Below are 15,469 nucleotides of genomic sequence, written 5' to 3'. Positions count from 1 at the left end.
AATTTTTTTAAACGGTTCTTCCATAACGAAAATACGTCACTTTTTCAATATTCAAGATTACTTGTATTGATGGTTTCCACTCACATGATCTTAAGCATGACAAGAACAGTGAAAATGTTAAACGATGATGTGTGTGGTAAATGATTATAAATTTAAAGCGTAATTTTAGGAATTATCATAGAGGTTGTTATAATTAAATTTATTCTGGTTTATCAGATCGTGCTATTGTTCAAAGATTGTTATTTCCTAAAATTGACAGATTTGAATTTGGATTATTGAATTTTGGTTGGAAATTGGTATACTAATATGGTATATACTAAGAATGGATATATTAAGATGGTATACTAATGATGTCCTTAGTTGGTATATCGCTGGAAAGGATTGCCATCGATGTAACGAGACTATTATTACCTCAGTAGCTAAAGAACTGGTGTTTCCAGAGAGATATAATTTAAAAAAGAGGTTTAAGTCAGAAGTATTCGAACATGTATATCAGTTGCTAGGAATCAATATGACCCATGTCGGTAGAACAGATTTGTTTAAACTTTTAAAACCTATTTGAGAATTATTCCTATTGGCATACTGTTTTTCCATCCATGACGGCCTTAAAGGTGATTACTAAGAGACCTGATAAGGTTGAAGCACTTAAGGAGTACAAGAGCGTACCAGAGTATTTGCAAATGGTCTATGAACAGGATAAACTTTACCCAGAAAGTTACAACTTGAACTTACATTATGATATAAAGGCGAATTCTACGGTTTTAATCCTGGGCACAGAGTCTGGTTTTATAATAGAGATGGAAAAGTGAGCCAGATCTTGGTAACTATCATCGGTTGATAGTTTTAATTTATTCTTTTTATGCGGCGAACCTGACGTGCAAACAGTACATATCCAGCTGAAACATATCTGTTTTTTCATTTCCGATAACCTTCATAAATCCTGGGTCATATTTAAGTTTTACACAATTGTAATCTTGTACCTTTTGAACTTTCATTGCACATTTGCATAACACTTAATAACAAACTCATAATTTGTAGAGAATTTTGCTTTTACTTAAACGCCGTTGAAAAATGTCCTAATAAATAAAAAAAATTCTGTTTTTAGATTTCTTTAAACATTTAATTCCTTGCATCCGTTTATTCTTCTTTGGTGGGATATTTAATTTTGATTGGTGTATAACTGAAAGGGACAAATTAGAATCTGTGTTACTACTAATCCAACGCAAAAGCCAGACATTTAGAATACCTAATTGGCATATATGGAATATAAGGTAATATACAAAAAAACTTTGGTTACTGCCGATACTCTTTCCTTAAGCAGATTTTTTCTGTGCAGGGAGTCTTAAATTCAAGCATCACCATTGAGAACTAGGAAATCCTAAACGTTACCTAATCCTAACTATTCTTAGCTACTTCTTTCACTTTATATTATGGTTGTTAATAATACAACGTTTTGGCTTGTGAGGACTATCATCAATTTATTTTTTTTCTATATACGGCATATAAAATTATACGAGATCTGCATGACTGCGTGACTGTTTTAAATATATACCGAGAAAAGAGGGTTAGAATTTTATTTGTAATAAAAAATGGCTTAAATGAATTTCTTATCTCAAATATTTTACATGACAGGAGCATTAGCCGCAAACATAATAAACTTGCCAGAAATATTCAACCATTTATCCGTCATTGACATGTCACAAAAATAAAATAGGTAACACAAAATTAAAAATAATAACACAAATTAAATTTTAAAAAATACATCTTAATGACAAAAAAGGTGTTGTTTGCCTATTTTTCGATATCCACTATGAGTGGAAATACTTTTTTCAAACACTCACGATTTTTGGTATAAAATTTAATTTTTTTAAACGTTATTTTTTGATTCATAAACCCATAAAATTTGATAAATTTTACCAACAGTGACTTTCCTTATGTAGATGCAAATATACCAGAACGGTATCCAGTTCGCGGAATATTTGATCCAAGATTAACCCATTAGTGCCCACCGTCATCATTTGGTGACGCCAGAAATTGGTGGGGATGAGAGCGCCCGAGTAGGTTGGCGATTGCCGACGGCTGTCTAACGCAATAGAGCAATGCTTACGCAATATTCTGCAGATGGTATTTACTAGTGTTTGTATTTACTTGTCCGACGAAAATCACGTTGTTTCTTAAAGATTTTGACTAGAAAGACCTGCTATAGGCCCATAGGTCATATTTCCTTTAGTAGTAGGGGTAAGATACTTTTTTTAGTGTGTTTTACAACCAAAAAGATGTAGAAATATTGTAAAAATATTATAATATTTCTAGTTGAATTTTTTTAGCCGAAAACCTAACCTAAATCTCTGTGTCCTCAAATGAGGACACTGGGTTATTACGTATTTTTTTTTAATTATTTTTAACCAGGCAAAAAATGAATAGACATAGTTTTAAGAACTTAGACGATGCGGTGGAATATCTCTATTCTAACCAAATAGATGTTGATATTGCGCTATTACCTCCCGAGGTGGATGAATTGACGGACGTAGACGATATCGACGATGGTGACTTAGGGGCGGTTGATGTCCAGGACGTCCCAGGGGTTGTGGAGATACAGGTAGAAGAACAAAATGATTGGGAATCGGAAGATGATCGGAACCGCTGTCAAATTTTATAAAAAGGAAAAAGGTTGCATGCAGCACTAAATCCTGGACACCAAAATGGACTAAGGAAGAACCCATGTATGAAAATATTGAACAAGAAAGTTGTGCCGAAGCTTTCCACAAAATAAAAGAAGAATTACAGGAATTAACACCACTACAAATATTTGAGAAGTTTTTTGATGACGATCTTTATAATTTTCTTCAAACAGAGACCATGAGATACGCCCAACAGAAAAATAAACGTGATTTTTTTGAACTTCGGAGGACCTCAAAATTTTTATCGGGTTTTTGATTTTTTCTGGCTATCATGCCTTACCAAGTGAAAGAGACTATTGGTCTGAAAGAGAAGATTTGGATGTTCCTCTAGTGAAAAATGGGTTTTCCACAAATGCCTACAAAGAAATAAAATCTTGTCTTCACTTTGCTGACAATTCCCTTGCAAATGATAACGAAGACGATAAGTCATTCAAAATAGGGCCATTATTTGGGGTAATAAATACTAAATTTCAGCAATGGGGAGTATTCCATACATTTCTATCGATTGATGAGATGATTATAAAATATTTTGGACACCATGGCCTAAGGCAATTTATCAAAGAAGAGCCTATACGGTTTTGATACAAATTATGGGCGCTTTGTAGTGATAATGCGTATTGCTACAACTTTGCTTTGTACTGTGGCAAGGATAATAAATCAGCACAGCGAAGCCCAAGATTCCTCTAGGGACAAGAGTCGTAACAAGTATGCTGGAAACTGTAAAAAATCCTGAAAGACACACTATTTTCTTTGAGTTACAACCTCTTGTGTAGCCTAAAAGAAAAAGGCTTCCGAGCCACAGGAACCATAAGGGAAAATCGATGTCAATTTAACACATGCCAAAGTAAACCCCGCACATTTTGTTCGAAATGTAATGTCACTCTTTGTGTACCTTATTGTTTTAACAATTTTAATTAAAAAAAAAATTAGTTTTTTAATTCATGTTTCATAAACACCTCTAATTTTTTTATCAGTACATTGTTTTTTTTTATATTTCAATATGGGATTACATATATTATATAGGCCCAGCGTCCTCAATGAGGACGGTCTATTTTTTGACCCAATGATCAAAAAAATGACCCAAAAATTAAAAAAAAAAAATGTTTGAGCCAAAACAAACATCTTAACCAAAACTTGGGCCTTAATGGGTTAATAATCTAACCTTAATAGTAGGCCACAGTATTAAAAGAGTCAAAACACCGAAAATTTAAGAAGAAATTTTACAAGAAATTGGTCAGAATCCCGAAACTACCGCTAGAAAAATAGTTATAATATTTAATGTTTCACATGTAAAATTCTGAAAATACCTAATTCCCATATCACATTTAAAGAATTCAGGCATTATTACCTTAAGATTTCCCAGTGCGCAATTTCTATTTCTGTTAGTGGTTTCTTCAAAAGCGGCTGGAAAATCCTTCATTTGACAAGCACATTCTCTTTGCCAATGATAAAATACAAAAATAAATAATGACTTTTATTAAAACAAAAATCTATATAATGAATAAATGCTCATACAATGTCTCATTCCTGCTTTAATGCAGTTTAAGTCTGGCGCAAGTCTAGCTTAAAGCTACTCAACTGAACCAGACATAAACACTTTATTTATAATAATATTTTAGGTATAAATTAGGAATTATATAAATTTTACCTAAATTACTAGACTATTAGTTCATTGATTCTTTTATTACACAGGAAATATATTAAAAACATTAATTATCAGATTGGAAAAAAATATATGCAAATATTCCAATATTTTTGAGGTTAAAAAATTCTTAATATTATTGTTAAATTCGGTTACTTTGATTAAATAAGTAAGTCTTGTACTTTCTCGTAAAATGTTATACATAATTAACTCTTTTACATTTCTACTATTAACATTGTGAATGGTATTTCAAAATATTAAACGCTTTTATTGAATTGGAAAAAGACAGATTACTTAGCATCTTTAATAAGAAACAAGACAAGTGCAAAATTCTACGATCATTCATCTTTAACCACCCAAGGTCCCTTATATAAGTGTGAAATATGATTAAATTTACGCAAACCACAGATAACCCTCAAGCAAGCATTCTGCACCTTCTGTATGCGATTCTTGCTCTCCAAATCACAAGAAAAACCATAAACGTAGTCACAGTATATAAAATTAGGTAACACAATGGTTTTACATAAACTTTTTTTAAGAGATTTACTTAATATGTACCTACCAGTGTATAAAATTTTCAAAGAAAAAAATTATTTTTGTATAAGTTTTCTTAAATCTTAGTTGAATATTGATAACAACCCCCAAGTTTTTAATACTGTCGATGTTAATTTCAAATTATTTATAACTATATTTAAATTATTCTTAAAAAACGCACAATTTGTTTTGTTATACATAATTCCATTTCTTTAAAATCTTTCGTATCAAAGCATATGTAGATCTGCGTTTCATCAGCAAAAGCCTAAATCTTACAAAAGTTCAATGATTTTAGTAAATCTGAAGTATAAATAAAACACATTAAAGGGCCCAAAATAGACCTCTGAGGAACGTCAGATGCTAATCAGAAAAAATATTATTACAGCACAGCGATCGAAATCTGTTGATTTTATGAGCATACAAGATTCACTGTAAAATCCATAATATTGCAATTTGGCCATCAACAGATTATGATTTACAGTGTCAAATGCCTTCGAAAAGTCCAGCAACACCAAAATCGTATTCATTTTTTTATCTTGTGCTCTAAATATATCATCCAGTACATTTATCAAAGCTACTGATGTGCCATAACCCTTTCTAAAACCACATTGAGTGTTAGAAATAATGTTAATGAAACTCAATAAGAAATTTTTATAATAATGATTTATGCCTGGATAAAAAACGTGAAGCATCCATTGAATCAGATCATCAAGAACAGTTCTCATTAAATGTGTGGGCAGACATTATTAACGATGATTTGATAGGCTAATTTTTTCTTCCAAAAAGGCTTCGCGGATAATTATATTACCGGTTTCCTGAAGAAGATCTACCGCCAATGCTTATATGCAATGCGATGGTGCGCCTCCATATTTAAACTTAATGGTACGTCAATTTTTAAGACCCACCTATCACAATTGGTGAATAGGTCATAGAGAAACGCAGTTCTGGCCACCTAGACCTCCCGACCTCAATACTTTAGACTACTTTTTCATTTGAAAAACTTAGTGTACGAAGTACTGATTCAAACCAAAGAAGAGTTATAAACCATATGATCTTATGCTACTAAAACATAAGAAACACCTCCAAGAATATTTGAAAAAACGCGTCAGTTTATGCAAAGAAGACTAGTTGTTGCTTGCATACATATAGATGGAGGAACTACTTTAAATAATTTAGATTCTTTATTATGCTTCTTTTCGTTTTGTCTTTTCGGTTAAAAATTTCAGATTTTGAACTAATTGGTTTAATAAATAAATAGCGATTCTTAAATTAAAATTGTGAAAAGGAAAATATATTTTGCGAAATGTTGGCCTTTTAAGAACACTTAAAAAAAATACTTTTATTTTGCTACTAAAATAATTACATTCTACCATGTCTTTCAATGTCAACTCGCGTAACGAGACCTAAGAAAAGCAGTTTTACAAGCCATGATATCACAAACACTCCATTTTAAGAAATCTCGGTCAGTGGTGCATTGGTTAAGTCCATTTGCAGAGAAAAACGTGGGCAGTGGACTTTATACGACCACATTTTTATAGGTTGCCACTGAATTTTCTTAATTTTCTTTGTTAATTTATGGTAATGAAAGTGAAGCGAGATCCTGGTTGCATATTCCTTTTATTGAGTTAGTTTTTTATTATAAAAATTCCCAGAGACACACATAGCCGTAAACTGACCTTTAATATAATTTTTTCCGTTATAAGGAGTGTTATTACACACTTCTAACAAACATATTATATAACTTTATGCACCGTTAATACTTTTTTCATTACAGTTTTATATATGTATGACTGCATTTTAGAATAACTTAATTAGTTACATAAGGCAAGATAAACAGGACAACATATCAGTTGCTTAATCCTATAAATAATGTATTTGTTATATAAGTAATAATCTTTTAATCTTTATGTGACTGGTTGATTTTAATGATTTTTACTTCCAGATGTAGAAAAAGGTGCAATAACCTTTAATTTTTTCCGCCAGGCAGAAGTATTTATTTCAAGTACTTTCACACTATCTAATCTAATGTTAACATAGAAAGTATTATTTACTATACTTACAACGTAAATTTATAATTTATTGGAATTACTTTTTTCATTTTCTATAATAGAAAAAAATTTGATCGTTACAAGATCGTTACGAGATCATTTAAAACAGAAATTTAATTCGTTTCCGCCCACTTATGAATCACATCTCACGTCTAACAATAAAAAAATACATTGAACTTAATACCAGTTTTTTTGAAGGCTATTGTATTATGAAGCGTGCAAAAAAATATATTTAAATATTACACTCGTGTCAGATATAAGTTTTTTATGGTCATGTAAAAAGGTCAAAAACACTACGTAGGCCTAAAGAATAAAACTCATTTAAACTTAAAACAATTAAGTCACGAAAAATAATTGTGCGTCACGTTTATGCAAGACCATTTTTCATTCATTTTACTACTTTCACCTTTATAATACTTTCAACTCGGTACAACCAATTTTACTTCGTGATCGTTGTTTGTTTTATGGCTAAATTACCCGCATGATTCAGCGCAGCTGCACAGACATAATTATATTTAATTATAGTACGCTTATTGAATCCCTCCTTGGAATAGATAGACCGGTTTATTTTTCAAAAATATGTAGGATCATGAAAAAAAAAATAATTTCATAGGAAAGAAGCCTGGACTGACGCAGAGACTTTTCTTTTTAAAACAAAGGTCTCGACATATTTAATTTTTAACATTTTAAAACTTTAAAAAAAGCATTCTCTCAATGCAACTCAATACAACCTGACCTTGATGATTTTTTTTAATAATAAAATTTTATCGTAGAGTAAGTATCAAGAGGCTTGCGAATAGTCTAAAGAACAACGACGTTACTAATATTTTAACTGATGCTACAATTGGAGCATTTTCTTTATGAAAAAAGTACAAATAGGGACGGTAACAAATGATTAAAACAATATTTATAAAATTATAATTGAAATGTCCTTAAAATTGTGATTAAAAGTGTTGCAATTTGATAATAAATTTCACACAATATATTGAAAAATCTGATATATTAAAAGTAGGACATACAACAGCCCTTAGAATTTCAGCTAAAAACCTCCGTTTTTTGACTAAATTGTGCAAATATACCACAAATGAAAATATCCTTGTATATCATCAGAAATACCATAGTCTGTACAGAAAGACAATTAAAGCAGCAAAATCTATCAGTGTTTGGGACCACTGTTATTTTTACTGTATGTGGATGACTTGAGTTCATTAAAACTGCAGGGCAAGGTGGTTCAGTTTGCTCATGATACCACCATACTATGGAGCCATAAAAATTCTGATTATATTAAGACTTGTATCCTTAAAGACCTTCAGATTTTATCAGGGTGGTGTGCTTCCAACAGGCTCGTGTTTAATGTAAGAAAGACGTCTATTATGGGGTTTAAGTGCAATGTTCAGGGTCTGATGTTTGACGAAAATTCCCTCTTGCAGAATAAAGAGTGCTGCAAGTTCCTAGGAATTACTATTGATGGTCGCCTTCGGTTTGAAGATCATATTTTACATTTAGCTGGGAAATTATCTTCTGGATGTTTTGCAGTAAGAATGGCAAAACAAGAGCTGGGAGGGATGGTTGCACGTTCAGTGTTTTTTTTTACTTATTGAATCTCATATTCGGTATGGCTTGCCTTTTTGGGGTTTAACCAATAAGGGGCTACTTAACATTGTCTTTGTTATTCAAAAAAAAGCAGTTAGATACCTGTGTTCTGCTAAGTTAAGAGATTCTTGCAAACCCCTCTTCATTTTTGAAAAAATCCTAACTCTTTTTTCACTCTTTATCTTAGAAACAGCTGCTCTTGTTCACAAAATTTCCAAACTACCCTCTGACACTGGCCATTTGACTCGTCGTACAAATGATGTTCCCCTACTTATTCCTACTTACCTTACCAAAAACTCATTAATTTACATAAGTAAAAAAATTTACAATCATGTTCCTCTATGTGTTAGACATATATCGGATGTTAAGAAATTTAAAAGAGAATTAAAGACGCTTTTATTGGCTAAAGCATATTATAACCTGGATGACTTTTTTAATGATGGGTTTAACCTTGGACACGTTGGAAAGTTTTTTTTTCCTTTTTTCTTCTCTAGTTTTGTCAAGAAGTTTACCTTTATTTAGCAATTGATTGTTTTATTTAGTTATCTTTAATTCAAGTATGTTCAAAAAGTTTTATCTTCTTGTGTTTAATTTTGTTCATTGTTTTGTCAATTTTTGAAATTGTATTTTTGTTTTGTTCTTTTAGCTTGTAGTATGCTTGTACACAAGATTATTCTTAAGTAATATAGAACATTTTCTTTCTTTTTTTCTTTCTTTCTTAATTCGTGGGTGAATTTTGCCGCTCGACTTTTTTCGCATTCTAATATTCTCACATGGTTTCAAAAAATAGGCCCTCTGCACTCTTGAACCTGTCTGGAATGGGCCCTGGGTGCTTTGACGGTACTTAAGACAGCCTGGCTATTACAATAAATGGTTTATTCAGTTTCTGGATCTTCTTTGAATTCTTTTCTCGTGGCTACCTCAAGAATGGCAGGATGACTGATGAATGACTTCCGCTTGAAAGACCGTAGAATATCTACCAAGCTTGTCCTCGATTGATGTTGCTACGATATACTTCGGCTACGGCTCCTGACAGCCTTACAGCCTGTGTAGCTAATATTTGAATCATCTGTGTAGCATACATAGAAATCGAGCTTTTGTGTCAGCCTTTATTTACCTATTTTCTATACCTTCAAGGAACTTCCTAGGCATCTAGTATTTTCTGGCTATACACTGAAAGGTAGCAGAATTGGCATTACCTTATCCACTAGTTTGGTGATTGATGTATGCTAGTTAACAGGTTATAAATATGAATTCTATAGATCGAGGATCTTCTGGCTTTAATCAATGGTTTCTTTAATTTCATTTTTAAAATTCGTCCAGTGACGTCCTTAATTATTTTTTATTCTTATTATTTCGCTTTTTTTTATGTCAAAAATGTTATGGAAATAACCCCTGTGTCACTTTGTGAAAATAAAAATTAAATTACCAGCGATTTATATTACTCTCTAACCCAGAGTTAATCATTTATACTACATACTACCTTTAATACACTACAATAATCTTCGTCATATATCCTACTCAAAATCTGGTCATGCTTTCAGGTCCTTGAAATCTCATAGTCTAAAGTCCTCTCAAACTCATGACTTTGGTTCTAAAATCCGATACAAACTATGATTCTAAATATTGGGGGATTGGACTTTAATACTAATTAAGACTGAACAGAAAAATGCAAAGTTTACTATAAAAAGCATTACCTATATCTAGATAGGATTTTCATAATCATAAATATTGAATCCGAATGACTATAAAATTAATAGGTTTTGGACATGAAAATACATCTTAATAAATACATCTTTGATCTTATATAGATCACCAACCATTAAGAATATGGAATAGAATCAGTATTTGATTTAAGAACAGAAAACTTTGGGATATTTATGAATTTATCAGAAGCATTTGACAGTACGCAATTAAGTATCGGCGCAGAATTTAGGCATTTTTCGAAATCCTATACATCGATCCGTTCTTATTCTCTTCTTCTTCTTCCTTTTCTATTTTTGGTCACCTGTTTATTTTCATCACTATGCTTATTTAGGTGTTAAGTTGTCTCACCATTTTTTCCTAAGTCTGCCCATGCTTCTGTAACTCAAAGGTGATTTGTAGCAAGGTATTTTTACGATTTTGTGTCATCTATCCTCTTGATGTGTTGGTTCCAATAATTTTTTCTAAGCAGCAATTTGTTAGGAGTAGTATTGATTGACACACAGTACTTTCGTTTCGTTCTCTATCCAAAAGTGTTTTTCCTGCAATCCCTCGATGTATGTATATTTAGGTTGTTTCCAACATCTATATCTACCATTTCCTCTTATAGATTTAGGACTTTGTTTGTATTCCCATACGTTTATTTTACCAGATTGTGTTGTTAAGATTTGCTGCTATTTGAGCCGCTTTGTGGATCTGCTCTCGTACTTCGGTCTAGTGTCCCCATATCCATATACCTTCATGCCGAAGTACTTAAATTTAATTTGTTAGTGAATGAGTTTTCCATCGATAACCAGCTTCACGGGGTGTTCGATGAATGCATTTTCTTTTAGATGTAGATATAGATGTTTATATTAAGTGATTTTTCTGTTAGGTTAAATACTTGTAATAGTTTTCGTGCATTATCTTCACTCTTTGCTATCAAGACTGCGTTCTCAGCTGAGCACAATATCTTACCCAAACTCCCATCGCCCATTCTGTAGCCTCTCAGCTTGCATACCTTTTTTATTATTTTGTCCATGAATGTATTAAAAAGAAGTGGACTTAGCAAGTCTCTCTGTCTAAATCTTGATCATTATTGGCTCATTGTATTCCTTAGCTTAAAACCTCAACCTATAATTTTATTTTTAGCGGTACATAATTTGCCGTGTATAAGTTTTCGATGGTCTTTTTAAAAAATCCTGTTTTTAAGTTTTCTGCTGTGCTTAATTTATATACATGTTCTTCTATTTTGTTCAGATTTGTAAGGTACTTCTTCTTTTTTATTGAGTCTCTTTAGTGCTGTAATTTTATTTCGTTCGTTAGTGATCGACATTAATTGTTTTTGTAGACCACAGAAATCGCTTTTCATTTATTTCGAAAATTTCTGCTAGTATTCGTCTTTTGTTTGTCTAACTAATGCTGATGTTTCGTTTCGGATCTGTTAGTATTGTTCATAAGACTCTTCTGTTTTATTTTGATATCTGTTAATAATATCATAGTAAGACTTTTTACAATATAGAGTGTATTCGCTAATTATCGGACTTTTAATATGACGTTTCAGTTTGTAAGTATTTCTAACCTAACCCAGCCCAACCCAGCCATTATAAAGCGTAAAGGAAAAGGTAATATTCTACAGGCTTATACTTTAGATGTGGGCAATGATGTGTAAATTCAAGGCAGTAAATTCGGTTTTTGTTGTCTAGACAAAACAAGCTTACTTCTTTCTTTTCTATCTTTTTATTAGGTTGCCTTATTGATACCACTGCTTTTCTCCTATATAAATAGGATTGTAAAAATCCTGACTAAAATCTTTTGGCGTTCAGATTCACACAGTTATTACATTTATATAGTTAATGCTTTTTGATGTAACATTTTGAGGATTAATTATTTTTGTTATGATTGTGCTACTTAAAATCTTTTAAAAAATAAGATTTTAAACCAAACTTTAAACAAATGAAAATTTCATTTGCTGGCAATGGACTAACTTTGAAAAATAATACCTAGTTTTCACATTTTGTATGTTCAAGGTACACCACATTGAAGATCTAAGTATATTTAAAAATAACATGCCAATATTTTTGTAATAAAGCATTGATATTAGTTGTTTTTTATATTGATATGATATTAGTTGTTATATATATTTTATGTTTATCTGCAAGTCAATTTCTTTGAAATAGATTTTTTCCTTCTTCATGTTCATTCTATAAAGGAATTCATTTTTACTAAATTTGTATTTAACAACTGAATCAAAAATTAAAATATTAAATATTAAACAAAATCAAACAAATATTAAAAAAACGTATCATCTAAAAAAAGTTCACTTACTTCTTCCCAAATAAGTAAAGGAACGTTGCCTATTATTACAAATAAAGTAGAATTTTTTAAAGAAGTAACTATAGACGTTTATAATTTACATTTTATGTAAGTCCCCATGCTTCTATTATAACTTATCATTAGCAACGGTTTGCTTTCATTAACTTGTGGACCAGAATCATTGACCACAATTTAATTGCGTCTTTTGAATAACCAAGAAGGTTAACTAAACAACTAGGAGGTTAATTTTAGGAACCGTTACGTGGAACACCCAACTAGTTTTTTTTTTTAATTTGGGAACGAATATTAAAGTGTTATGGAGGATTCAACAATCATGCAATGCATTCTATTAAAAAAACCATATAGTGAACCTACATACTAATCTAGTTTTAATATGCAAAAGTTATATACAGTATATATTACCCTAATATTAATGCTAGAATGTACTATAGGAGAAAATTTCAGGCCTATAAAAATTAAGTTCAATATGACAATCATAAACTGAAAGAGTATGAATTGCCTTAAGAAAATAGTTCTGACTGTATATAATATCCAGTAATTAAATAAAAAATATAATTTGTTAAATATTCTTAGATATTTGCGAATGATTTTAATAGCTTCTAAAAGGTCCTTTAAATAAATTACTAGCAGTAGAAAGCGCAACTTTACTTTCATTTGACGAGTATTATATCTCTTACATTAGCCGAGATAGCAATGCTAGCGCATCGAATTTATAACACATAATAACTCTTAAATGGATATAAATATTCATAATACAGGGATATCTTTAAAATATAGGACCATTCAAAATTTAATTTTTTTATATAGATAAAAAAACTCGCTTGTAAATATCATGGTATTTAAAATTTCGTTGATGGCCGGTCCAAAAAGGTCTGTTGTTGTCATTGAACTTTACTTGCTTAAACTCATCATGAAATATTAACATATTTTCTTTAGCAGTGATATAACGTTAAAAAAGCGTCAAAAAATTTAGACGACGTCATCCGGAAAAAAAGGGAAATTTCTATGATTCATTCTAATTTTTCTCCTGTTTTGTAATTTGTGGTGTTTTTGGATTTATAATATGACGTTTTGTATTTTGACTGTCATGAATTTTTTAAGAATAATTTTAAAATATATACAATTAAAGAAAAAAATATAATTAAAACCAAATTAATTTCAACTAAAATATTTTAAATAACGTAACTTGGACTGTCTTAGATACATATATGGGATATATGGTTATGACGACAAATTCATTTTAATTAATTGGGATTAGGTTCAGTTTAGATTCGAAAAAAAATTTTGTCACAATTGTTTTTGATCATGAAGTTTTGTGTATTTCCTTTTTCTACGTTAATTTGTGTTATAAAAAAAAATATTGATTGATAAATATCTCAAAGAAGACTGTGTATACAATTTTTTTAAAATCCTAAAAATAAAAAATTCAAGAAAAGTATAAAACTTTAAAGAATATTGTAACGAAATTCGGGAACACACTTTTATTGTCAACGTCAGAAAACACTAACCTAACTCGCCTTGACTGTCGTTTAATTGTTTCCAAGGTAAAAACTAACTAAACAATTAAAACTGAATGAATTGTCACGAAGCGCGTCTTTTTTAAAACCCGATGGAACAGTTTCGAAATATTTAGAATTATCTTCATTGCTTTTGCCCAAAGAGACCAATAATTTTAGGAGAATACTGACAGTCAAAGCAAGCAAGTATACAAATTCTAGAAAATTAGAACTACATGGATTTACAATAATATAACCTAAATAACCTAAATTCGGGCCAAAATGGGGCTCTCGAACAAGATGAACTACTTAAAAACTAAACACTATATATAATAAACCAAACGTAAATAGAACCCTAAAGAAACCCTACGAATCAACTTTAACTACAGAATACTAAAAAAATTGTACAAAAACTAGGAGAATAATTAACGTATTTACATTTTCATAATACTATTAACCAGCTTAATACCAAAAGTAAAGAAAGAATACTATGAAAAATAAGTAAGGCATATTACAAATTCTCCACAAATTCATTATAAATGAACGCAATGATGACAACGTAACATAAAGATTTAAAATAAATAAAATAGTAATAAGTAAAGAGACAGATCTCAGAAAAGATTCAAAAAAAATAGCAGAAGCATTCAACACACTATAAAATATGCAAATAAAAAATGAACGAATAATTATTAAATAAAAAAATATAATATCTTGTTTTTTAAGATTTACATTTACAAGATTTACATCTAGCCAACATAAATTTGTTAATAAAAAAAATAAAATTTAAAAACGCGCCGGTCCTGGCTTCTTTAGATCACAACATTTAAAAAACACTTAAACATATTTCCGAAGAAATTTCTCCATGTTTTTTAAGTCATAAATACTTTGAAAGAAACTATTTTCCCAACATTTTAAAAGTGAGCATAATCAGGCCATAAGTGTGGTAATAAGACTAAATATAATTAATTGTAGACCCATTACCCTTATTTCTTCAGTTGCAAAGGTGTTTAAAGAAGGTAATAAAGAACAGACATACAAAATTTCTGTAAAAATTAAGTCTCTCTGACAATCAATTTCATTTCCGTATTAGCAGATCGACTCAAAATACGATGTTTTTTTTTAATGAAATATATTTATTAGGCTATAAAAAAGAATTAATGGTATCTATGCATATTTGTCAATTTAGCCAAAGCTTTTTTAAAATAGGATCTATTGGTATAAAGGAATCGTGCCTTGATTTATTAAGAAGCTGAAAATTATAAAATATTGTGTTATTTTAACAGCTATTTAAAATTTATATTAATATTAAAAAATAATAATAATAAGAAGTAAGTTCTTATTATTATTTATTTTTGATATAAATGATGCTTTTTACCTAAAACTAAAAGGCAAAATAGAAAGATATGCGGATAATAATTTTTTTTTGTTAAATCTGAGTCGTGGACTGAGACACAA

At 30.3% G+C, this 15,469-nt stretch overlaps 1 protein-coding gene across 6 annotated transcripts in view; it reads left to right on the top strand.

Annotated features, from left to right (window-relative positions):
* The window catches only part of LOC126745344 (whirlin), a 368,204-nt gene that overhangs the window by 218,619 nt on the left and 134,116 nt on the right, over positions 1-15,469 (top strand). For 2 of the 6 annotated variants that reach the window (XR_007663517.1, XM_050453137.1), the window contains one exon: positions 1,941-3,702. The exons of the other annotated variants lie outside the window; for them this stretch is intronic. Coding sequence is in view for 1 of the 2 variants with exons in the window: in XM_050453137.1 (XP_050309094.1) it covers positions 1,941-1,994 (54 nt within the window). In the remaining variant the exon portion in view is untranslated. Of the gene's footprint in view, positions 1-1,940; positions 3,703-15,469 lie in introns of those variants that run through there. 6 annotated transcript variants of the gene reach the window in all.

The sequence above is a fragment of the Anthonomus grandis genome, chromosome 15 (genome assembly GCF_022605725.1).
Source record: "Anthonomus grandis grandis chromosome 15, icAntGran1.3, whole genome shotgun sequence".
In the NCBI taxonomy this organism is placed as follows: Eukaryota; Metazoa; Arthropoda; class Insecta; order Coleoptera; family Curculionidae; genus Anthonomus; species Anthonomus grandis.
The sequence above is the reverse complement of the archived record's forward strand: the minus strand, read 5'-3'. Positions and strand labels throughout refer to the sequence as shown.